Source organism: Strix uralensis, chromosome 5 (genome assembly GCF_047716275.1).
Source record: "Strix uralensis isolate ZFMK-TIS-50842 chromosome 5, bStrUra1, whole genome shotgun sequence".
Lineage (NCBI taxonomy): Eukaryota > Metazoa > Chordata > Aves > Strigiformes > Strigidae > Strix > Strix uralensis.
This window is the reverse complement of record NC_133976.1, coordinates 79470994-79496263: the sequence shown is the minus strand read 5'-3', so window position 1 is coordinate 79496263 and position 25270 is coordinate 79470994. Positions and strand designations below refer to the sequence as shown.

At 41.5% G+C, this 25270-nt stretch overlaps 1 protein-coding gene across 2 annotated transcripts in view; it reads right to left on the bottom strand.

Annotated features, from left to right (window-relative positions):
- TXNRD1 (thioredoxin reductase 1) overlaps positions 1-4693 on the bottom strand; it is a 34395-nt gene extending 29702 nt beyond the window's left edge. The window contains exons 1-2 of one of the 2 annotated variants that reach the window (XM_074871885.1): positions 4483-4693; positions 2148-2270 (exon numbers count right to left, since the gene is read on the bottom strand). In XM_074871885.1, the coding sequence (XP_074727986.1) occupies positions 2148-2234 (87 nt within the window). In that variant the 5' untranslated portion in view covers positions 2235-2270; positions 4483-4693. Of the gene's footprint in view, positions 1-2147; positions 2273-4482 lie in introns of those variants that run through there. The other variant, XM_074871886.1, reaches the window with a different exon arrangement.
- Between the last annotated feature and the right edge of the window lie 20577 nt (positions 4694-25270).

The following is a 25270-nucleotide window of genomic DNA, read 5'->3' as shown; positions in this document are numbered from 1 at the left end:
GCTCCTTTATAATAACAACTCTTATACACAGCTCAAAAGAGCCTTACTAGTGCTAGCTAATTAGAATGCATGGCTTCCCAAGCTTACACTCAGCTATACGCTCACACAATACAGCACAGCATTGCATCGCCACCTCGGGTAGAGATCACAGATATAACCACTTCTGCAGAGTGATATGCCCACAGTAACAAAACCTGCCCTGAAGACTTTCAAACCTTATGGGGTTCAGTGCAGTGCTGCATGAACATACCAAGGTTGCTTAAGGCTGGAGCTGTTCTGTGTGAACTGATAGTAGTGGCCTGGCACTTTGGTCTGGCTCTGCAGTTGGTTTGCAGAGTCAGTTTGGCAGTGTCTGCACTCACCGTGGAGACATGTCTCCAAAATAACAAGCTCTGAGCACAATATAGAGAGGAAAAGGAAGACGTGCACACAAAGCTGCATGTGTCAGTGAAAAGCACACATTTAATCAACCTAGTTAAACTGCTGTAAACCTGAGTGTAGATATCTGGAACTTGCTATAAGAGCCGTGTAGTTGGGTTTTTTTCATTTTGTTTTTGCTTTTTAAAGCACTGTTCGCTAATTCACTAAAAAAAATTGAATAATCTAGGTATAAGTCAGAAGTTTATGCATGTAAAACAGTTTCACTTCAACTTCATGAAACTGATTTGAGATACACACATTACTACTGATAGTGATGTTGACTTTATTGATCTACCATCTTCTGCTCTACTCTACATCACTTGAGAACACTAAGAAGCAATATACTTTATACACTGAGTTGAAGGAATAAGGCAATTTATCTTCCTAGATACAGACCTTTTCTGTCCAACAGCTGAAAAATGATGCAATAAACATCACCGCTGTAGCTTCATAACCTAGCATATGTATACAACAAAGCAGAGCAGTCTCCTTATGGAAATTTCAACAGATGGCTTTTTATTACTGCAAACTAGTTTTGCATTACTGCAAGCTCCCTTTTCACTCTTGTTATTCTCTTCTGTCCTAAAACATCCCCATCCCCCAAGAACCAGTGTCTGCTTCTCTTTGTGGGTTCTCAGAAGTTTTATAGATCTTATCCTCCATCCTACACCGTGACAACAGTGCCCCTATTGATAGGAAGGCAGTAAACTACCGAAATAGATTATGGACATGTAACACATTACAATCCACCACTCAGCACTGCACTCTTCCATTATGACAGAGCTCTTCTAAGGGGCCAAGGTTTAGTATGAATCCAATGTTATGCTGAAATATTTTCTCCTGTTTTTCTTTCACTTCCCAATGACCCTTCTTCACTTCTCAAGAACAAAAGAAATGCCTCCTGTGTAGACAAATAATTCAGCTCCAGGACTTGAGCAACAAAATACTTTTACTTCTAGGAATGCCCAATTCACTTCTAAATAGTTAATTCTACTACTGCAAGAAAAGGCAAAATGTGCCTAACTACTGATGTAAAGCAGACTTACTGACTTATACTAAATTTCAGCAAGTTTCAAATATTTGGAAAAATGACAACTCTAAGAGCTGGTATATTCTGCATCACTGTGGATTCTTTTAATTAATTCTAGATATGCTTCTAAAAGCAATACCCTAACCAAAAATCATAAATTATTTGGCTACAGGCAGGAAGTACCAGACCCTAGAAATGAAGGGTGAGATCCCAACTCTGCTTAAATATAGGCAAAATCTCCATTTAGCAACTATATAAGCTCACAAATCACAAAATCTCCCCCACTGTGAAGAATTAAAACAACATACGCAATTATTTCTGAACAGATATTACTTTCAGATAAAACTAGAAACCTCCTGATGTTAATTTTGAATAGTTTAAAAAACTTTTTCAATTACAAGTCCAATTTGAATTCAGCTACTAGTAAACATTGTTGAGATACCTACCAACAGCATCATCTCCCATTAGTGGGGACCAAGTTACATTCTACTACAAAATATAGCACAACATTTTAATGTTTTTCTTCTTCAGAACATAAGGAAAAGAATATTGTGTAACTGGGGCTAACCTCAAAAGAAATCCCACTGATCAGGCAGAAATGTTATGCCCCTACAGTGTTAAACCCAGATACAAGATGTCGAAGGTGTTACCCACCTACTTACAAGGAAAGTATAAATCTGTATTTTCTCTCTCATACCTTGGCAGCTGCCAGACCACCTGAGCCCCCACCAATGACAATGAGATCATAGTCGTAGGAATGCGGCACCGGCGTATGCCCGTTCATTTCCAGCAGGTTCTGAGGCTTGTCTTCCTTATGCACCTGAACAGAGAAAACAAAAAAGGATTAGGGAACATTGAAACATTACCCACAGTGCTCAAAAATTAGTATTTTCAGCAGCAAATATTGTGATAAGGGAACATAAATGCATCTGAATTTTCTGAGCTCTGCTTTTAATTAGCTTTTAAAAATTCAATCTTCTGAATCCATCCTTGAATAGCTCAGTACCTATTAGATACTGAACTATGAATTTTCTTGTTTGTTGGAGCTCTGGGTTTCTTTGCAGAGCTTAGTCTTCCAAATCAACGCAACTCCAGTGCCTCCTCACACTGAGTACTCCAGGATGAGATACATACCTGCTGACACACACGTTCCATTAATTTATTTTATTCTTTTCATCTGCCCTGGACTTTATTCTAATTAGTGTTTTTCCCCTCCTCCTGCATATATTAGTAGGGAAATATAATGATCATATACAACATTGTAATAATCTGCAATTACCAGCCGTACCAACTGAATGAACAGAACTGAATGAAGAAAACTATTTCCAAAAACTCCACTTTTGTAACACGATGGTGTTTATTATTGCTTTGGTTTAGCATTGTAACTAACTTTGGTGTCAAATGGATCAAGTGTGATCACTACAGTTTCACACGAGATTCTTTTTTTCATGAGGTGACTACTACCACAGAAAAACAACCTGTAAGTCCTAAAACGGATTTTGACAGCTGTTTGCCACAAAGAGAATTGTATTGTCTTCATATACTCTTTCTAAAATGAGCCTTTGTACTTAATTTGCAAAGCTCCAATTTATCAGGGGTTCAGACCTTCAAGCCTTTGGAGTTGCTGGCAAAATTCTCAATGCCTCTCAAAGTGCAGGACAAGATCTGGATTAGGTAAAAATCAGATTCCTCAGCTGATGTAAATCAGTGAGTATCAACTAAAGTAATGACAGAACTTTTTAGACCAAAAAAAGTAAATAATGAAACCCATACTTAATCCCTTTACAAATCTTCTTGCTTTTATTCAAGTGTTTCTATCTGCCTAACTAGGTAGGACCTGATTCAGTAGTACTGGAATAGTCATGGCAAATAAGAGAAAAGAAAAAAACAAAAGAAGTTTCCCTTCTATTCTCATCTTAATTTTCTTCTGTATTAAGCAACCCTTTGCACTCAACCCATTCTACTGTTGCCTTCCTGTGAAGTTAGATTATTCCCTCTCTGTAAGTATAACTGTGTCTACCCTAGAGACTGCTGCCAGCACAGCCCTATCACTGACAAAAATCCCCTATCCCTCCAGCAAATTACCCAGCAATGCCAGCAGAACTTCAGACTGTGCATCTGCCTGTAGAAAGTTACATTGTAATAGTATTTCATAACCCTGGGTAGCATGTTAATAGAAGAAACAAAACCCTAGAAAACACCTGTGGCTGTTGTGAAAACATCCAAAAATACCTCATCTTCCTTCCTCTTCGCCTCCTGCTCTGACAACCCAATATACACCCCTGCCACTGAATCTACTTTGCACTCAGTTCCCCTTTTTTCTATTTTTCTAACACGGCCATTGTCCAGGCTCAAACTTCCTACCGCAATCAGAGTAAGAGTGAAAAAGGAGCATATATTGTGTTATGATAGACAGTTTCACTTTATTTGTATTTAGGGACATAAAATAAGAGAAAGAGTGGCATTCTTCTCCAAAGGACACCTTCTTGTTTGCTCAGTAGCAACAGGATGGTGTGAAGCTTAAGGGCATACTAACTCCCACACAGTCATCACACCCAACTACCAAGAACGGTATCTTTATGATGCGTATTAAGAAACCACAATACCTACTCATGAAATTTGCTTAGATCACTACTTATATCATGCTACTTTTTTTTTTTAAAGAAAAACGCTTTATGTTTTCACGTGGATTAAGAAACTTCAGCTTTTATTCCCTACTGTTTGGTTCATTTTTCATTAGTTCTTCATAATCATTCTTCATGAAAACATATTAAAAGTTTAGATCAGACAAAGTAGATTACAACCTTCTCCTCTGTAACCACCTCCTAGAACCCCGCTCCAAAGTGGCCAGGATCTTGACAAGCTCCGCATCCCATTTACCAGGAGAACCTGTTCATGAGCATGATCCCATCCTAAGAACGGATCTTCTCCGTTCTTCTCCCAGGAACTACAATTTTTTAAAGAAAGCCTACATTCTTATTATTTTTCAACATCAAAACTAAATTATAGACTTTAAAATGTATCTCTCCTACCTTTAAAGTTTTCTCATGATCTCCTGTTTGCTTCTCCTGTACAAAAACAACTGGCTGTGAAGTTTCTGCCGTTACTTCGCACTGCCCTTCTTGCAGCGTCTGTGCTCCCTCTGTGAAATAAAGAATAAAATAACGTAGTGTCTGGAGAGACGTCCTTTATGAAGGCTGCGCTCCTCAAGCAAAATGGTCTGGGGGAGTGGCCTGGCGGCTCCATCGCTTCCTCATCAGCAGCATGCCTGTCTCGGGGGAGCGTTTCCTAAGGCGACTGATGAGTCATTTGCAACGTTAGGATGACTTGCTATATTTTTCTCTTCAATAAAATCCCATACGAGAGTTGGCGGGGATTTCAGTACTTTTTGCCAATCTAACAATATACTTGGAACAAAGCAGGAAATAAAATTTGCTGTGGCTAAACCTGAAACTTCAGTCTTAAAGGAACATGTTGATTTTAACCTTTCTTGCCCAGAAAGTGATTTTCTTATGCTGATGTACTGTCATTTTTTTGAGTCTCACACTTTTTAAACTGAATTAAAAGTTTTTATTTTTCTCCTGCAATTAGTTCCCCGGAAACTTCTTTCAGTTCAATTTATTGATATAATTTTTCCATGCAACTGTCCCTTCTGAGTAATTTCTGCCATATGGTTTTGCTCATACTATGAAATCCTCTAAATAAATATATTCAAAAGTCTGGAAAAAATCTGTTTGCCCACTGGTCATAACTGATTTCATATATATACTGCAGATACATATATCTTCAATAGAAAATGTTAAGCATATTAGTGGTAAGGAAAAAATTAACATCTTCACATATGGTGATACTTTATTCAATATGGCATGGAAAAAAAAAAAGAAAATCTAATACTTGATTGGAATCCATTATGAGCTCTGCCTTCCTCCACATAACTCTGAGTTACATTAAGCTTAATTTCCAACAAACGGGTCAGCACACACTTTGTACTTAATCACATACATACTTTGCACAACCAGCATTAATTAGGAAACTTTGACGTGTGCACATACTTCAACAGCCATACTGAATGCATATATGTTCCTTGGGCCCTGAGCCCACAAACCTGAAGAGCATTCACACACACACAAATGCAAAAAGGCAGTCATTGAAAATTGGTCTGTAATCTTGTCGTCTCCAATTTCTTCTCTGAAACTTGGTGATAAAATTACTTTATCTCACAAAGATAGTAGGAAGAGTACTTTGCTGACCTTGGTAAAGGGGTTTAAAGATCAGAATCATTATGCAATAGTTAATAGTAATATTAGTGATGGGTAATGGCCTATTCTAGCTTGGGGAAGGAATGCAGGAATTAATCTGTGTATATACACACGCATGTAAAAAAAGAAAAGTAAGAGCACAGGTTTTGAACACTGGTCGCAACCTTCATAAAGGAGATTTTTTTCTTCAGTATATTATCAGAGCTATAGTCCTGCATGTACCTGAAGCAGCTGAAGCCTTGTATTTTATTCCTATAACAAGTTTGAACAACCTCTGGAATGTTCACCTAAAACTATATCTTCAATGAGATAAAAATCTAGTTCTTAGACAACACAGGCATTTATACAAACATCTCTTAATTATTTTCAGGTAGATTTGTGCTAGAGGTGCCTAGCTTTAGCAACAACCCCAAAACCCAAAGGCAGCCATAACCTCTGGCAGAGACTTGAAAGAGTTAGTATGCAGACGGCTGCTGCTGCTGCGAGGGGCCTCTCCCTTGGTTCGGGCAACCTGCCACAGGCAGGATGACAAAGCAGAAAGTGCTCGGTGCGTCACGTGCTTGCTCTCCATGAAATTCCACCCATTAATGGCAATTACAATAACCCACAGCCCTGGTGAATCAATACTTTCCAGAAATCGATCAGCAGATACCTTTTTGCAGAGCAAGACTGCTAAGGAGAACCTGAACCACAAAGCTGCTCTGGATAATCCTCAGAGACGTGGCGGTGAGGACAACTCTCTTTGCCCGCAAGCATCAGCGTTACTCCAGCAAGTCTGTAGCAACTCACAGCCACTGCAGGAAGATCCAGTGAGGCTCTTACACTGTACTACCACCATCTTTGGGTTTTGTTAGTCCCAATCTAGAAGACGGTGACTGTTGAGTGCTATCTGCCCTACGACCTGCCAAGTGCTCCTTGACATGGGGTGAACCGATCTAACAAATCACTACTGTCAAAAGGGGACAAGCCTACTCTCTTCCACCACACTGTTTTTTTTAATTCTTCTTGCTGTCTGCATACTTGGCACCAGCTCTGGCAGCCAACAGACCCATGAGCTAAATCAGCTCACTAACCTAGGAGAAAACTAACCCAGGAGAAGAAAAGATGTGGACAGTTTCCCACCAGCCTAACAAGCTCAGCCAGCTCAGGGAAGGATCCCGTGAGCACCACAGCAGAAGGCATACCCTACAGACCCGCAGGGAGGAAGAGGAGGCAGCAACATTTTTCTCACTGGTAGCAGTGAAACTGCCAGTTTTGCTCAGCAGCTTGTTAAACCAGAAAAAAAACCCCACCTTTTTAACTTTTACCTGAATCCATTTCTGAAGTAGACTACACTAAGCCTTCACTGCCACTTCTTGAGTAGAGGAAAAAAAACATACAGTGAAACAACTACGGTATTTTTAATCCATATCCTTCCTTATTGGGAGTGAGCTTCCTCACAAACCAAAGTCCTCCCTGGTACCGAGGCCTCTGAACTTTTGACTGTCGGTTGTGTAACTTCTAGCAGGGGGTAAAAAAAAGGCACGATTAGTTTCAGAAGGCCTTGACCAGGCGTGAACGTGACCAGCCCAACACAACAGCCCAGACCAGCTTTGTGAGCAGAACTGCTCCAGGATAAGAATCATCTTACTCTGCAAAAGCGTCCACCCAGGGGCTCAGTGGGCTGCCAAGGCAGGACTTGGGGACCCATGGAAAACACCTGCCCTTCAACTGCTCGCCATGAAGGTCTGTAAGTGGTGCTTCAAGGCAAAGGTCTTTGCTGATTTACCTGGATTTTCTATCACACAGGACATTATCAGCAAGAACAAACTTCACATTTTTAACAAACAATGTCATTAAAAAATAGCTGTCTCTACTCCAGTAGTTCTGAAGATGCCTCTAATTTTGTAAATGCTTATGAACAAGCATGTAACTTGCTTTACAGCCTTATCTTCAGGTATCTGAGAAGTACAGGCCATTTCATATGACAATGAACATTTACCTTACACTCGAGTGAGCTTTTTAGGTGGAGAAAATGTCAACTTTTCCTTCTCCTAGATTTGCTCATTTCTGCCATTTCAACACAGGTCATACCTCTTCCCTTGTGTAAACTCAAACATTTGGAAGTGATGGTAACAGAGCCATTACATCATCCAGATTATGACAAGGCAAAAACCCCAAGCCTTTCAAATACACACCTCCAGCCTGGATCATATCACAGATCCACACTGAGAGGCTGCCTTGCAATCAGCTGAACTGACAAAACTGTGAAGGAATGGAAACCTGGGCCAGGATGCAGAAAGGATGAGAACCTCAAACTGCCTTTGCCCCTACAGGAATCACAATGTACCTGCACTTCCCTGAGGGCCAGCATCAGTGGGTGGAGATTTAAAAATACTTAGAAATTGTACTCTGGTGTAAATTAGACCTCCAATCTCCCTCACACACTTTATTTTTTTACTGTGACAGAGACACAACACAGCCTTACAGCTAATCAAGACAAGCAACAGAGCTGGCTATTGTAAGTGATGTGTCAGGGCTTGCTCAGATAAGGGCTGCATGGCTGTGCTCTAGTGATCCTGGCCAAGAACCACTGGTACATTTGACAGGATAAACTAGCCCAGCCCTGTGGCTATTCTCTTTCTTTCCAAGTGCTGATTCAGCGTTTGGCTGCCCTGTCAGAGGAAGGATAAAGATAGCTTAGAGGTACATTTGCCTCCTCACCTGAACTCAGCCTAAGTCTGAACCCATAAAAAAGTCAGTAACGTTAAGACAGGGCAACCCGACATCATTTACACACACAGAATTCAATGTTCACTGACGCTGTTAATCAAGAGTGAACCACTGATGTCCCATGAATGCTACTTCTGAAGGCTGGTATATGTGAGCCTTGAATCCTGCTGCCTACACACAGGGCTAAGATGTATGTTACACTCAATTACAAGCACCTCTAGCCTTCTCTCTGAAATTAGCTACTTGTCCTTAACTATGTGTAAAAGCAGCATGTGTGATCACGGCACAGAAATTATAAAGCTAGAAGAAAATCTTTACTTTCCCCCTTAAGTGTCAAATATTAATAAAACAAAACCCAGAAGGTGAAGAACCCTACCTCAGAGCATCTTTTGCACCTACTTATATAAGCAGAAGCTTGCAACAGCTTATATACTCTATATGGTTCAAAATTTTAGCCTGCAAGGAAAAAGTTCCATAGTCAGTGGAACAAACGAAAAGACTTCACCAGTAACACAAAAACATGCATATTTCCCAGGGCTAAAGACTTTTTTTTCCTAAAGAATCTCACTGTCTGGATATGCAAGCACTGAGGAAGGAGAAGCTATGGACTTAGTCCTTAAGACTGCCTGCTCGCCTATCTGATCGGTGCAATTCAAGCGAAAAACAAAGAACTTCTGAGCTTTGAATAGCTCCTTCACCTGCAGAGTGAACAAACATTAACTGATGAGACTGAACAGTGAAATCACTTTCATCCTTCTCTCCCTGGATCACTGGTCTGTTTTATTATCTGCTGTCTTTCCACACATGCAGTCTTCATGTAGCACAAAGAAAGCACCAGACGCATAAGCCCAGAAAATAGCCTTGATGCTCCTCTGGTTCTGCCAGTGACTTTCTTGACATATTGCTGAAATGTCCAAAAGGTGTTTAAGTCTTTGAAATGATTGTGATAGGAAGCATCCCATCAGAAAGTAGATGCACAGGTTTTCTTGGCTTCATGCTCTCTCCATGTCTGACCAAGAAGCCCTTAAAACCATTGGTGAGAATTACTTCATTAAGTTATTGCATTTTTCTTGGAAATCCCTGACTACTGATATAAATGAGAGCAGATCGAAACCAGCTTTAACTTCACTAAGAGACTGGCTGTGTAATTTGGCTCACTGATGTCCTTTTCTACGCTCATTTCCCAAGCCCCACCGAATGCATGAACAAATGTGAACAGGGTGTTTCATACAAAGTTTGATTCAGACTCACTCTCAAATTCTAAAACCACTGAGCTTCAAGACTGACAAGTAAAAGAGTAAAGTGCATTTTCCTAAGAAATAGGAAGTTTTCTGAACTATGTTACTGCTTATATTTATTCAGTGTGTTGCTGCAAAGCGCTTTTATTGCATTCTTGTTAATCCCCTTTTCATATCTAAGAGCTTAAGACTTCTTCCATTTAAATAAAGCATAGCTTGAATGGGACCAACATCAAGACATAACGTGGAATAACTTAACTTTGCACTTAGTTGAAACAGGGTACACAAAAGAGAAACCACGGGGATCTACTTTGGCACAGATTTCTGTTAATGGAGCCCGGGACTGAAGCCTGTAGTGTTACTCCAAAACACCTATCTCCGTCATGAAAACATAAACTCTTTTTTACCACCACTATTTGAGTATAAAAGATATGTAAAAGCATTTTAGTAAGTGGCAAAACATGTAGATACAAATTTTCTTCTGGGAGATTTTCAACCTAAGTGTTAAATACTCTAAACCATCGGAAAAAAACCCGTCATCACTCTCAGCAAATCAAATGCAATTAACATATGAAAAAGGCAGAAAATGACAGAAAGCTTCACAGTGCTGTTTTCTCAAACAATAAAAATCTGCTGAGAACTTTTAATCTAACCTCTACATAGCAGGGCAGGATATTACAAAACCAAGACAAGCCAAAGAAGAAATATTGATGGAGGAATGACGAATGTCAGATCAAACGAAAGACAAACTTTCAAGTGACATCTATCTGAGGGCCTGATTCAAAGCTCTCTATACCTAATGGAAAAGCTCCCGCCCAAACAAAGGCCTTAAGTGACAATATTCACCCCTTTCAGCTCAATTTTCTAATGAACATCTGGGGACTGACTCACCAACACCCTCCAATCTGCTTTTCACTCAAGATGGGTCAGAACTGTGTTTTGAGAGCTGCAATCCACCACCTCTGCATCCATGAAGAATCAGAAGAGTTGCTAACCTAGGGCAAGAAGCTCAACACTAGAATATCCCCCCTCAGTCTCTATGCAACCAGGCATTCAAGCTCATAACCTGTCACATCCTGATAGTCTGCAAAAGGGATTCTCAAATTGGCCCAAGTTCCTAGTTCCTAGCAAAAAAAGTAATTCCTACTTCCAGGCATTTCTTTTCCTTTTGCTTTTCTAAATATCCAGGCAGCTACCACAAAAGTCCAACTGTAATATGAAAAAGTATTTTACTTTACTGATTTCAACAGGGACATCATTGTACTTCCTGGCTTGTTATGAAAAGTCCTACAAGACATGTTTCTGCCATAATAATTATGGAACTTGAAATCCTACTCCAGCAAGACCCAGCCTTTCTCCCAGGCTAGTAGTGCTCGCTCTACCGAAGTCCTCAGCAGTATCAGAAAATTGGTACTTGCCCTAGAAAGTCTTCCGCCTTTACTCTTTTCTTATGTAATTGTTTACAGTAAACCATACAGGAATTAGCCAGGTTGCTCTAATTAGCACTAATAGCTAACTGTGAGTATAACATCACATGCTGACCTCAAACACTTCTAGAACATCTACAATACAAACTCTATTGCCTTAAACAGAACAAGCTGTATAAATTAAATGAAGGTAAACTTCAGATTATCTCTTCCTCAGTAAAAAGGCAGGTAAATGTTGAATTAATTAGGTAACTTTGACCACTTCCATCTTCCATTTTATTTCACTGTAAACTAAATTAACTAGGCTATGGAAAATTTAATCTAAAGCTCCTCTGTCTCTGAAACTGTAGTAAAAGCTGTAACATGCTCATATAATGATTTATATGCAGTCTTTATGGAAAACATCATCTTACAATACTGGTAATTTTAACAATGGATTATTGTCCATTCCCTTCAAAAGTCACAGTTGCTTTTGGATCTACCTGTATTAGTACAATGCTTTGTCTAATCCGAATCAAAACAAAGGAAGCTGATTTCTGGCATGACTACCTGTAGGTGCATCACACCCATAGTGCCATCCGTACCGGCTCACCTTTCATTCGTGATGACCTGAAAAAGATGAGCTTCCTGAGTTTTTTTTCTTGAAATTCCTGTGGCCAACGCAAAGCTGTGGCTCCCACAAACAGTGATTAATATTCTCATGCTACTTTTTTTTTTTTTTTTTTCCTGGCCAGTAAATAAACAACTCTCTGACAAGAGGAGGAAGTATCACCAGCCACTTGAACAAGTATGGCACCTGAGGCACAGAGGAGGTGAAACAGTACTCAGCAGGGCTGGAACAGGATCTCCTGGTGCTGGTGCCATTCAATTAGTCCCTACCGCCATCGGCCATGCCTTTATTGTCTCTACCGCAACTAAAGCCATTTATTCATTCCCACAAGTCTCCCTGTAATCAGGGGTGCATTTGAGTCACAGAGAACATAAAAACCGGTGAAAAACAGCTCATGCACAATCAGGTTTTCTGTCAAACAAACCAATATTAAAAGTGAACATGGTTAAAGGAAAACACACTTTTTGCAGGCGATCCCCCAGAATGGGCATGAAGTTTAAGGCAGGTACTGCACCGTGGAAAGTACCTGGGTACTTGGTTCAGAAGCCTATGATTTTTTTTTTCCTCGCCAACCAGGGCTTTTTTAAGAGGAGGGGAAAACCCCACTTATTTTAGTCCAGAGTAATCAAAGTTTCTTGTCTTTGAAAAACAAAAGGACTTGGGTGGAACAATTTAATCCTGCTTGTAGCAGCCCAGCAAACAATGACATAGCATTTCTACAAGGTGAGCAAAGCAGGATAACCTAACAGGTCACTGCCCTCCAAACTGTCTTGCCTCCTAAGTGACACAACAAACCAATCTGAGGCATGCAGGTTCTGACAAAGGTCTAGCTGGAAACAGTTGTGAAAGATGGGTGGAAAACCGTAAATACATCACACTTCTGTGAGCTAGAATTACGGAGATGTGCTTGCTTTGTGTCAGGCTGTTCAAACATCGGAGGAGTTAAGGAAGTTAAGAGCTTCCTTCCCACCATACTGGGGATGCAACGCCAGGACACAGGTGCCAAACAACACCTTCTTCTCCAAGCAGTTGACTCAACAAGTAAAACAGGCAAGTTTGCTAGCACAGAAGATGAAATGATATCTCAGTTCACTACGTAACACCAATTCATTAGATTCTTAAGCTAAGACTACACCAGACTAAGCTACTATTATTTTCTATGGAAATAGAATTACCTTCTCCCTTTGCATTTGTATCTCTTCTATGCAAGTAAAAGTGCTGGGTCAGATAGCGCTGTAACAGCCAAAAATTACAGGGGGTTGCACAGTTCCACAGGGTTTACCATAAATGAATCCAACTACATAATCAACAGCACAAGGCACAAAGAGTAACTACAGGAGGAAAGGCAATATGCTACAGAAAGCAACAGCTGTGAGCTTTTTGGAAGAAAAAGAGAAGGTAAAACCAAACTGAAGACAAGGAAAAAGAGATGTCATCAGATATAGCTTGGCAAGTTAGAGGATGGCTCTGTGAGGAAGACCTACAATGTGACTCCACATCCAAAAAAGGAAGTCACTGAAAAGTATGAATGAGGAACACGAACAAGAACTCAAAAAGAATTTCACAGGAAATACATGAGTCAAGATGCCACAGACTGGAAGGCATCTGCGTTACAACAGGCAGGTATCAAAAACCGGATATCAAAAATAGAGGCATCAAAGATAGAACTTTCTCAGGAGATAGCAGTGGTAAAGCGCACTCACTTTAAACCACTGGAAAAAGGACAGTAAGTTATCATTTCAGCATACTGAATAAGCCACAGTGCACAATTTTGTGTGGTATTCGGTTTGTTTTCTACAAGCATAATCAAAACGATAGCAAGACACCCTACCAAACAATGTCCAAGATGGACTTAATGGAGGAACAGCCTTCAGACAGGAACAAGTGGTGAAGTTTTATCTCCACGGAAGTCTTGAAAATAGAGAAACCGTAACAATGGGCTGGAAAAAAGGGGTCCAGTATTATATGCTGTGAGGGCCAAGCACTGTTCCCATTCACTGCAGACATCAAGGGGATGGCCTAGCTGTTAACAAGGGTAGAGGAAGAACGTGGGCAGCCATGACACCACCACCAGGAGTCAAGTCCACTCTGCTCTTCTCCACAAAGAGTGCTATGACACATCTGTTATTGTTACACCTGAGCAGTTCACATGTAAATTATATAGTCAAAACATCTGCAGGAAATACTGCAAAAAATTAAAATATTTAGGGCCTCATTACTCACCACACATAAATGTCAATGCCACTTAACCACCATCAGTATTTGTACTCCAGCACAGAATTAGGACCACCAAAGTGGATCCCCCATTATTCTATCTCACAGTATTCAGAGGCTCTGATATTAGCACTAAAAATGAGGAGCAATGACTTTAACAATACTTTGTAGAATCCAACCCAAATTTCATTCCAAGTCTACTGTAACTTTCCAGGCCTACCCGTGAGCATGTGCCATGTCCTGAATGCCCAGTCCTGAAAGGAGCCAAGCAGCTTCAACTTACATTAAAGTCAAACTGAACTGAAAACACAGCTGCTCATAAAATTCACCTAGCATGAGGATCTGGGGGAAAAAAAAAAGCAGCACTTGAGGTGATACCAAGGTAGAGTCCCACAGAAACAAACATGTTTTATAAAGCTGCAACCCAGGCTATCTTAATTCTGACACATGTAAGTTTATCTCCTTATTGTATAGCTTTGATTTTTCTCATTAATCCTCTCTGCAGTAAAATGCATGTTTATAATACAGAAAACTAAAGTAGTAAGGAGATAAATTAACAAAAAAAAAATTAAGGAAAAGCATTATCTTCGGAGTTATTTCCAATTTTCATACCTTTACACCCACAAAATGTTATAAATTCTGCATACGCAAAATGCAACTGTTGAAGTAAACTGAATGCTATTTGAAAATTGTAGGCTAACCTTTTTGAAAGCACGAGCTAAGGACAAGAGAATGTATCTAATAGCTATGCTATGCAAAATATATATAAGCACTTTATCTTACTTTTTCCTGTGCTAGTCACCATTCTCCTTGACAGTTTTGCTCACTGCCAGCTTGATACTGCTTGCTTTTTTAAACCACCTTAGATCTTACAGCGAATTAATAACTCTGAATTGATTATTCCCATTGACAAAATGATGGAAGGGTGGGAATAGATCCAGAGGGTAATAAAGAAATTATTACAGCTAGGAACAGCCCAAATTTCTTCCTCCTACTACACAAATAAGTTTAAATGCATCTTGTCCAAGAGATGTATGTAGATATAAAAAAAACCCTACTGCCTTGGTATGACTAACTATGGAAAGGGGTTAATTTAAGATTGTTCATGTTTTAGAGTCAGTCAAACAAGGAGTAATTAGGTTATTTGAATTATGTTTCAGCTTTAAAGTAAATTACATATCTCTATTTGCACTTCTGTAATTATTTGGTTTTTTACTCTTCTATTTAACCTCTTCAACAGCACCCACAACTCCCTTCCTCTCTTGTCCTTGATGGATATTAAAAACTTTGACTTGTTCCTTCAGGAAATCAACATTAGGTTTCAGGTAATAATCCACTGGTACACGATCATCCCAGAAGCAAAGCTGCCCAGATGCTGAAATATAAACCTTGACGTCACAATTTAAACCAACTTTCCTGGAGAATTACTTTAAGACAGCACCAGAGTTGCAGAGTGGGCAGCAGGGAATAGTAATGTCTTAAATTGAAAAAACGAAGATACAGCAGAGCATATAAACCAAAGCCCAAACAATATGTTCTTTTAAGTCATTTAGCCTAAATGAGTCAGCCTCACAAGGCTGAAAAAGCTTGTTAAGATGCAGGCTTCATTTCTGAGTTTGTGTCAGCAGATACATCATCATCCAGAGGAACTAGGTTTGGGTATAACTCCATAGCAGTTTACTCTGTCCCGGACTCTGTGCTACCACACCTGCCTAGCTTCCAGTATCTGATTGAAAGTTAAATCGGGTATTTCTAAACTGTAACATGGTAGTGGCAGCGTTAGGCAAGGGAACTATTGGAGGTTAACCCTAACTGCCCTGCCCTGAAAGTACAAGGACAACTGGACTCTCTTCACAGTGGTTTGAGTTTTCTTTTTTCCCAGTCCTTCCTGTTAGCGTCAGGGAACATCCAGTGCTTCCAATGCCAGGCTTTTGACTCAGAGTGAAGGATTTTATGTTGGTATAACTGAAACATACTAAGCAATATGGAGCCATAACGATAAGCCTATTTCATGAGTTTTGAATGTTATAAAGCTCATCTTTGCATTTGCCAACTCCTGCTGTGCTCCTGCTTTACGCAAATTCTTACTGCACAGGCATCTTTATTCTTTGTCAAGTCTGAAAATTTCCGTTCTGCATAATAAAACTTACAATATTATATAATACCTTAAAGCTACCAAGGTGCTCTAGCTTCAATGTTCTCAAATTACTGCATATATACAAATATCTTTGAAAACAGACCCCTTTCCCAAGGATTTGGTTGAGCTGAAAACACTCTTTTAGCAGTAGATGCTCAATGCTCAACCACATCCCAAGAGCACTTTTTCATTTATGCAGAACTGCTGTACAGCACCAGATGCGAGCACAGGTTAATTTTCAGGCATTCATTACTTCAAGCTCATTATTTCTCTTCTTTTTTTGTCGGGTTTTATAGACCCAGAGAGAGCACAGTTAGCACTATGTCCAAGGAGCATGAGAGACTGAAGTTCTGACTCCGAGGAGGTACAAAGCAGACAGCCGAAACACTCATTTCCCCATCGCTGTCCCGGCAGCGTGCCCCAACCCCGGTGGGCAGGAGTGACCTCCAGGGACCAGAGGGCCCTTCGGCCCCCGCCTCACTGCAGACCTCTCCCCCTCCCCAGCCGCCGCCGGCAGCAGCCTGTGCCCGGGGATCCCGCCGCCCGCAGACCCCGGCGCCGCACGGGGGGCTTGCAGCGCGGTACTCCCGTACCCAGAAGACCCACCCAGAGGTGTCCGGGCGGGAGAGGGGTGAGGGATGAGGGGAGCGGCCCGGCTGCGCCCTGCTCCGACCTCCCGGGTGTTTTAGCGGGAAACCCAAGTCATTTTCTTCGACCGCCCCTCCCACAACGCCGCACTCGGAACCCTCCGCTCCGGAGCAAAGTGCTACCACGGCAGGTGCCCGCCGGCCGGCCGACAGCCGCCTGCTGCCTCCCCGCCTACCTGCGGGGGGCCGCCGCCGCCGCCGCGGGCCGCCGCCGGGCTCCTGCCGCACCGCCGGGCCCCTCCGCAGCGCGCTGCCCATGGCGCCCTCCGCGCGCCACACCGCGGCCGCCCCGACACCCCCCACGCGGCGGCGCCCCCTGGCGGCCGCGGCCGCCCCTCCCAGCGGCGCGCGCGCGCGCGCGCGCGCGCGCGCACACACACACACACACACACACACACACACACACTCACACACGCACGCGCGCGCGCAAACCCAGCCCCGGCGCTGGCGCGACCCCTGGCGGCTGCCGAGGCCGCGCTGGGCGCGGGCGGGCCCTGGCCCGGAGCCGGGGGCGGGGGGCCGAGGGCGGCCGCTGGCGCCGCGCTGAGGCGGGGCCGGGCCGCAGCCGCGGGTGGGCAGCGGGGGACAGTCACCCTTGCGGTCTCCCTCGGTGCTGCCTCTTGGTACCGCGAGGCGGGCAGCCGAGGGGGTGACGGCGGCTGGGGCGGTTCGGAGGGAGGCTGCCGGCCCTGCCCGGCTGCTGAGGGGATGGGCGAGGTGCTGACCCTCCCGGCGGTTCCCACCGCCCAGCGCCGCCAGCTGCCATCTAAGGGACGCTGGCGTCAGGAGAGCACCCAGGAGGTGTTCTAGAAATACTTTTTTCTCACAGTGGTTGATACTAAGAAAGCTCTCTCTATAAAGAAGACGCTCTCAACTGAACGATGACCTGTGTGAGGCAGAAAGATGAGGTTTACCACACTGCTCCCATCTGGGCTCTGGGCATAACTTACTATTTTACAGTGCTGCCCAGGTCGTAGCCCCACTGTGGTGGCTTTCACACGAATATGTGCAAGAGGGTGCCTGCTGAGAAGGATTTCCGGCATAAACCGAGAAGACAGAGTAAGACGAAAGCCATGACCCTACAAACCACCAACAAACCCACACACAAATGTCTGCTGTTCCTGTCGGCTCCAGTTTGAGCTTTCTTCACTCTTCCATGTGGAACTGTGTGACTTGCTACACCAAACATGGCAATTTATCTGATCCATGTTCTCGCTTATGGCAAATACTGACATTTGTTTGAAAGCTTTTAAAAAGACACTAAACCAACCGTTTCTGTTTTGGGGGGATGGATCTTCTTTTCAGTTGCACAGATTGACTACCAGGCTGTACACCGAGCGAGCCTGAAGGCTGCTGTAACACTAACACAGTGAAATGGAACGCTACAGACTTGGGAGCTCTTAGTCCAGACCCTAACACAACCGTCGGGCTGCTCCACGGTCCTGTCCCCCAGTGTAAAATGTAAATGTCACGTCTGCTTTATCCTATAACCCCTTCAGAGTTGCGATTACCTTACTAACACTTTCAGTACAGGACACCAACCACGTCGGCTCTCAGTGCTCTGCCACAAAAGTAACAATGAGTGACAGTGAAGGCCCAAAAGAAAGGGAAGAAAGAGAATGGGATAACAGCTGCCTCCCTGTCCTCAGCTTTTTTGCATAGAGGACATCAGCAATTCCTATTTCTGTTGCTGTATTACTCTTCCACTCTGCAGTGATACCTCCAGTGTCAGCTGGAGTTTCCAATACCAAAAAAAAACATAACTGAAGACTGTAAGTGGAAAAAAGCCGCTAAACTCACTGTGGGAATGATCACTGTGATTTTAGAAATGATGTCTTCAATATAGATATAATAGCAAAAATTATTAGGATAATGAGGATAATAACTGTTATGGGCATTCAGGGATTATTATAGCTTCAGAAATAAAGTTATTAGAATAATTTGCTGAACAAGCTTAGGAAAGGTACTCTATTCCACCAAAACCCATCTTAATATTTTCTTTAAATGGGGACTACCAGCTGGCAATTCAGTCAATTGGAGAAAAATCAAGTTTAAAAAAACACCTTGGAGTGCTGTTACCGTCCTTTAAATTGTTCATAATGTTTCGTTTTGCTTATTGTTTTGCAGTTATGTTCTAATCACATTTCCTTTCATTAAGATCTTACATTGCTGTGGTGAAGATCCTCTGAAGCAGTGGAAAAGATGAAGTTCTACTTTGAGATGTTTCATAAGTTTGAAAACCAGTGCATTCAAAACTCAGGATTATCCAAGATCACTTAAAAGTTTTAAGTAAGCATAGTAACCAAGGGGTCTGTCCCTGCAGAACCAAATCTTGATGCTGCACCCAAGACTAGCATTCATTTTCACCTTCTTTACCCCACTCCTCCAAATCTGCTGCAGATTTACTGGCCCACATCACCTCTTACGTTAGTTATTACAACTCCTCACAAATACTACCTTCAGACCATTCAACGTACAGCCTGAGAACTTACGTTCCTTAATTCTTAATTAGACCGCTCCTGATCTTGGCCTCTTAAAAGATTACTCCCCTCCCTTTTTTTCCAGGGGCTTCATGCTTTCTCCTGAATCACAGGTTGTGAACAACTGCAAGGTCCTATAAAACTCCTTCCTTTTGGCTGATTTGTTATCTTGCCAGATCATCCTCTCTCCACTTTTACTTACTTCTCTACCTTGTGTGCTTCTCCACAGAGGTCTTTTGTTTCTCTCACAGTGTTCCTCATTTTAAATCTGTTTTCTGGGCAGATCAAAAAGTATTTATTTTTGCCTGGAAATTACACTTTTTATGAGGCTTATGAAAAGCCAAGAACATCCACTTATCTTGTAATTTATTCTTAGTTGACCGAACTGCACACATACATGAGGTCCAGTGTTGGACCACTGAAATGTAAGCAGAATATTACGATAAGAATGGAAAGTGGAAGGAAGAAGATGGAAGAAATATGCAGTATATTCCAGTTATTAATAATGTGATCTCCTGATGCCTTGTCTGTATGTTACATACTTTTCTGACAGTCTTTGCATTTCTCTCCCTGTTTAGACTCTTTGGGAGAGAGACCTTATTTTCCTCTGTGTTTAGAGAACACTTGACATTTCAATTTTTACTGCTCTCCTCCACATAAATAATCTGCATGGTGTCCTTTTCTGGTAGCAAGGACACACACAGGAGAGCAGTCTTCAGGATCATACAGCTGAAGGACACGCTGGATCCTGCAGTATCTCCTTGATACAGACATGAAGGTAAACCCCTGTTGGAGTCAGGAGTAAGTCTGCACGCTGAAGTCACTGGGAGATGGAAAGCCTAGTTCAGTCTGATACCAAAGCACTCATTTAAATATGCTCTGGGTTTGTCTGTTAATTTCGTCTACATGAAAATTCAGAACTGCTGTGTTAAAAAGCAGGACAGCAACAACTGCCTTGTTAGAAATACCTGTAGAACAAAGGAAAGTCTTGAAAATCTGTCACGTAGCGTCCTGTTTTCAATATTGGACTATTATAAGGCATAGACTGCATAAACTACCAGTGTTGGGATTAAGAGATCAGCTGTGATAAAGTCAATTAAAGTGTAAAAAGTCTATAAAATACTTGAATTATGAATAAAAGCAGTAATTGCATTAAGATATTAACTGATAATGTTCTTTCTAAAGATGAAATGTAAGGTGTTGAAATCTCACTAAGGATACTTTATAGCAAACGTATTCGGTGCACAACTGCTGCTGAAGAACCCCGCAACAGAGCTGCGATAATCTAAATGGTACGTCAATGGGGCCAGTCCCTCAGCTGTTTCTGAGATAATTGATTCCCAGCTCCCTGTGGCTATTATAAGAGTGATCGTTAAAATAATATTAGAATTTCTGTTCCCACAAAGATTTCTATTTATTCCTTCTATATATAAACTGGGAGGAAGACTGTCTCAGTAAATGAAGAGCCCACAGTGCCACCTTCTTATAAAGTACAGAATTCTTCATGCTGAACGCAAAATCACCTAAATATTAGCACTATTAAAGCTGACACAGTCCTTGCATTTTCAGAATATTAATGTAATTGAAATACCACCAGTCATTTTTGCAAGCTTAGATTCATCTTACCTTACATCAGCCACCTAAAAGTTTGGCCTCTCGTATAAGCTCTTGATCTAAGCTCCTTCTGTAGCCAACAGAGAAAGACAGGCATGTCCAGATGGTAACTCATCCTTCCAAAGACAGGCACTTCTGAAGAGTGAGCCTATCCCTAGCCCTCAGTTTGGACAAACTCGAGTGAGAATTCCAGCTTTCCTGTTTAAGTTGACAGAAGAATCTATGCCTCTGCCTACACTGCAAATGTGACAGTGTCTCTCAGTATCTTAGTGACAGTTAAGGGGAACAGCTAAGATCCACCCAGAGCACCAGATTCTAAGAGAACAGTTTTGGTTCAGTGATGCTGCTGACACAGTGGTAACATACGCAGGCCTTTGAATCAGTGCAGTTTGGAATCCCATCTAATGACCTCCACAGGAAGGAAACTACAAATACTGACAAGTGCCACAGCCTCTGGAAATACTTGGATACTTCCAGGAAAGTGCTGAATTCCTCCAGTCACTAAGTGATCAAATCTATTACCATTGTGCAGTTCAATCATATGGACAAAATGTGAGAACACGGGCTTTATGAAAAGAAATTTTCATGATACAGAGGAAAACTCAGTTCTGTAATCATCAAGAGACCCTACTCCGTAACTCCAGTATGTCAGCACTGACAGTCTCGGGGCTTTCAGAACTAACTTTGTAATCAGAACTGAGCTGGGCAATAGTTCATGTTTCCTCACTTCCCATTTTCACCTGACTTGCCTTCTGTGCTCCCTCTGCAGTACCCAAAACAGAGCTGTAATGGAACCCAGCTTCCCCACCCATGGGAGATGTAGGGTTTCACTGCATAGCCATTAAACAGCTGCTTGTCCTCTTGCACAGTAGAATTAAGTAAGACATCTTTCACCATACTTACGCTAGTGAGAAATTTCAATCCCACATGTAGCCGATAATAGAGGAAAACCCAAAACATAACCATAGAATGCAGCTGAATGCTGATGATAACAAACAAACCCACATGAACGACACTTGCAAATGTGTCATAAATTTAACTACAAAAAATAAAGAGCTACTTAGGTTTTTCATTTTATACTTTGTATTACTTGTCGTAAGGTTTGAAAAAGCTAAATGATTTCATCCTTTTCTATTTAAAATGAGCATTGATTTTTCCCCTGTGTTTTGAAAAGAGCCAAAACCAATGCAAATGTTTTTATCCAGGAGGCTGTAACGGCACAATTGCAAAGCAAGGCTCCTGTCAGATTGCATCTCTAAACTGTGGCATTGCTTTGTTGAAAACAAAGCGGAGAAGATACTGTTATAGTTTCACCTCCAGCTGTTGCTGTATTATTCATGGACAAGTTAGATGCTTCTGCCAAGATCTCTTCTAATCCTTCAAATGGTTCTGTCTGGACCATCATCTTGCATGTGTGCTTTGAAGTTCTTTGTTGCTCTTGTGGAATGTTTATGCTTGATGTTTTAGACATGTTTTAACATATACATTACCTGATTACAAGTCAGTTCTGCTCCAGGTACATTTCAAAGGGATTGCTGCTAGCCACGTTTAACCCCACCTGGCTGAGATTAACTAGCACGTCTAAACTTCAAGCGGTATCCTTGGATGTACTTGCTTGACTACCTTTTCCACTGGTGAAGACAATAAATTGATTTTTGTTTTATCTAAAGGAACAAGACTTAGGCATTCATGCACTGCCTATCAGTCTTCGTTCCCCCAGTAACTTTTTAAACACTGGCCAAGTTTAATCAAATTTACTTAGTGGAATATGTCTCAACATACTACATTTCTGTACACCTTGTGAAAGAAAGGCAGTTGAGCAGTGGCCAGGAAATGGCTAAAAAATTAGTCCAGCTCTTATTAGGGATTGCACATAGGAGCTCAGTCTCAAGAAGTCTTCAGGAAATGCCTTCATTGGTCATGTTACCTGTGGTACTCTTCCCTCTCCCATTCTCCTAGTATCTAAACCATTCACAGTTCAGCTCAAAGTAGGAAAGATACTGCTACTGATTCAGCAGATGGGGAACTGAGGCACAATATGATTAAAACTCAGACTTTCAAAGGTATTTATGCACCTCTCAATTGAAATCTGTTGGCCTGGATTTACAGTAATTTGCCCAAGGTCATACAAGAAGCGTGCAGGAGACCTGGGGATTGAATCCAAGCTTGCACCTTGCTCTTTGGACCACACTTCCCAAATGAGATGGAGTAATTTCAGAACCACACTCTGCCCAGCCCCCTCTTTGGCTGAATACCAGTCTGCTGTGAATAAACACATCCTTTGGTCCTCATGGTGTGGATGTCAAAGCTGGCTACTATTATAGCTCTGCCTCTCAGGCATACTGTCACAGTACAGACCCTACACATGACTCCCTTTCAGAGCTGTGGGATCACACAGTGTGAAGGCCACCTGAGCATCTAGCTCCTTCCAAGCGTAGCAGAAATGTTACTGTTAAAGGGGCAATACTAGCTAAAAGCAAGGTATACTTGGGTACCTAAAGAATTTCTCAACCCAACAGAGAGCTACTGATCCTTGGAAAAATAAAAATGTCCTGAACTTCAATTAATTCCATCTGATCTTATCCTACTGTGACTTGGTTAATTACCTGCAGATAATTTCTTCTGAATTTCTGCATTCAGTCTTTTTTCACATAGCGTTGCCTGGCACTGTAGCAGCTTCCAAGTACCTTTTAATTAGGATTGTCTAATACAAATAAGAATGCTCTAATCTACAAAAAAAAAGAGATAATGAGCATTAGAAAGATCACCATTAAGAATGAAAATAGATTCCTGAAGTACCATGGAGTTCATAGTTTGACAACAAAGCTATTTCCAGACTGTTACACTCAGAATTTCACAGTAATGAGAACGCTGGAGAACGTTGGATGAACCCCCCACTACCACCCAGTGCTATTTCTACAAAAATTGTAATTTCTTATTTCAAACACATAGTTTTCCAAATGATAGAGTCCAGACCACAAGTAAGGCACATTTTGGAGCAGGCTGATATATCTGTTCTGGTTCAAAGAAGCATACGTGCCCACCTTTGACAGCTTTCTTAGCTAACACCTACTAAGTAGAACAGAAGATATCTGAAGATTCTGATTTCCTTACTGAAAACTCCAGACACAAAATGCCAACCTCACCAAAGAAATCACAACCTCACGAAACTCCCTCTTACATCTTACTGCAGTTAACTCCACCTGCTCTTGAACATTCTTCCCCTCTTTTTGTATAGACAGAATTTGAGCTGATCTAAAAGGAGACGTAGATTGGGTACAGAATGAGGAACACGCTGCAGACTGGAGAAATTATATGCAAACCTGGAGAATATAAAATCTAAATGACGTGATGGGGAATTTGAGACAGTAACTGATAAGCAGCTAGATAACAAAGCAACAAGCATTGTACTAGATGATTTATCAAGGTTCACACAAGACACCCTGACATCATTCAGAGGGGAGATGCAGATCAGACACGTCAAAATACACCTTTTTGGGATATATAGCATGAATAGAACACACGGTGCTGCAAATACATGGAGCTTGAGAATGTACTTAGCATATGGATAAAATAATAAACCAATTAAAGGCTGCATGATAAATGTGTGACAGATATTGTTATTAATGGAGGAACACAAGATAAAATTTATGTAAAGGGGAATGCTGGCTTGGACTCCCTGGCTTCAGCTGGCTGACAAGTTCAACCACCGAGTGCTGTTCTGTCACCACTAACAGTGAACACTTGTTCCCACTATGCCATCCTAAAGCAAAGCGTGGAGTAAAGTAAGTGGAAAAGTAGTTTTCCATCAATACAACACTATACATGCCAGCAAAAAAGCCACAGGAGAAACAATAAATATTCTTGTTTCAGGTTTGAAAAATGTACAGTAGAAAGATTTGAGGGCCATGCTTTCAAGGAAAGATTCAAGGTACCAACTAGCTGCTCAAAAAAAGGGCATTGTCTGCTCTGTGCCCTGAAGAACCTGCACACTGGTCAGCATTCATCTTTCTACTCATCTGTGAAATTCTGGGCTGAGATGGCAGAATCCACCCAAAGATCTTAAAACTGCACAGCAAGATGAATAGTGTATTTTCATGGTATTATATTTAGTGAACACAAGCTATAAAATAGATAAAGGGGAAAATGCATCCCCTAAGATCCCAAAGTTAATGAACGCTCTTGTATTACTTTACATCTTTGAGCATTTTAAAAAAAAACACTAATTACTGCTCGCAGCACCCAGGAGGCAGAATCAAGCTGCATATAGCATTTGCAGTAAAAACCTGAGGCCATGCAAAATTTGTCTCATTTGATGTTTCAGTTTAAACTCAAAACAACCAAATACATGGACATTTGAGTGAATCTGAATCTTTATGATATAGTGAAATATATGAAACTGATGTTGTTATGTGAAACCAAGTGGAAATGTGTAAGGTTTACTGAGTTTTGCTTTGTTTAAATCCGAATGCCAGAAGAAAG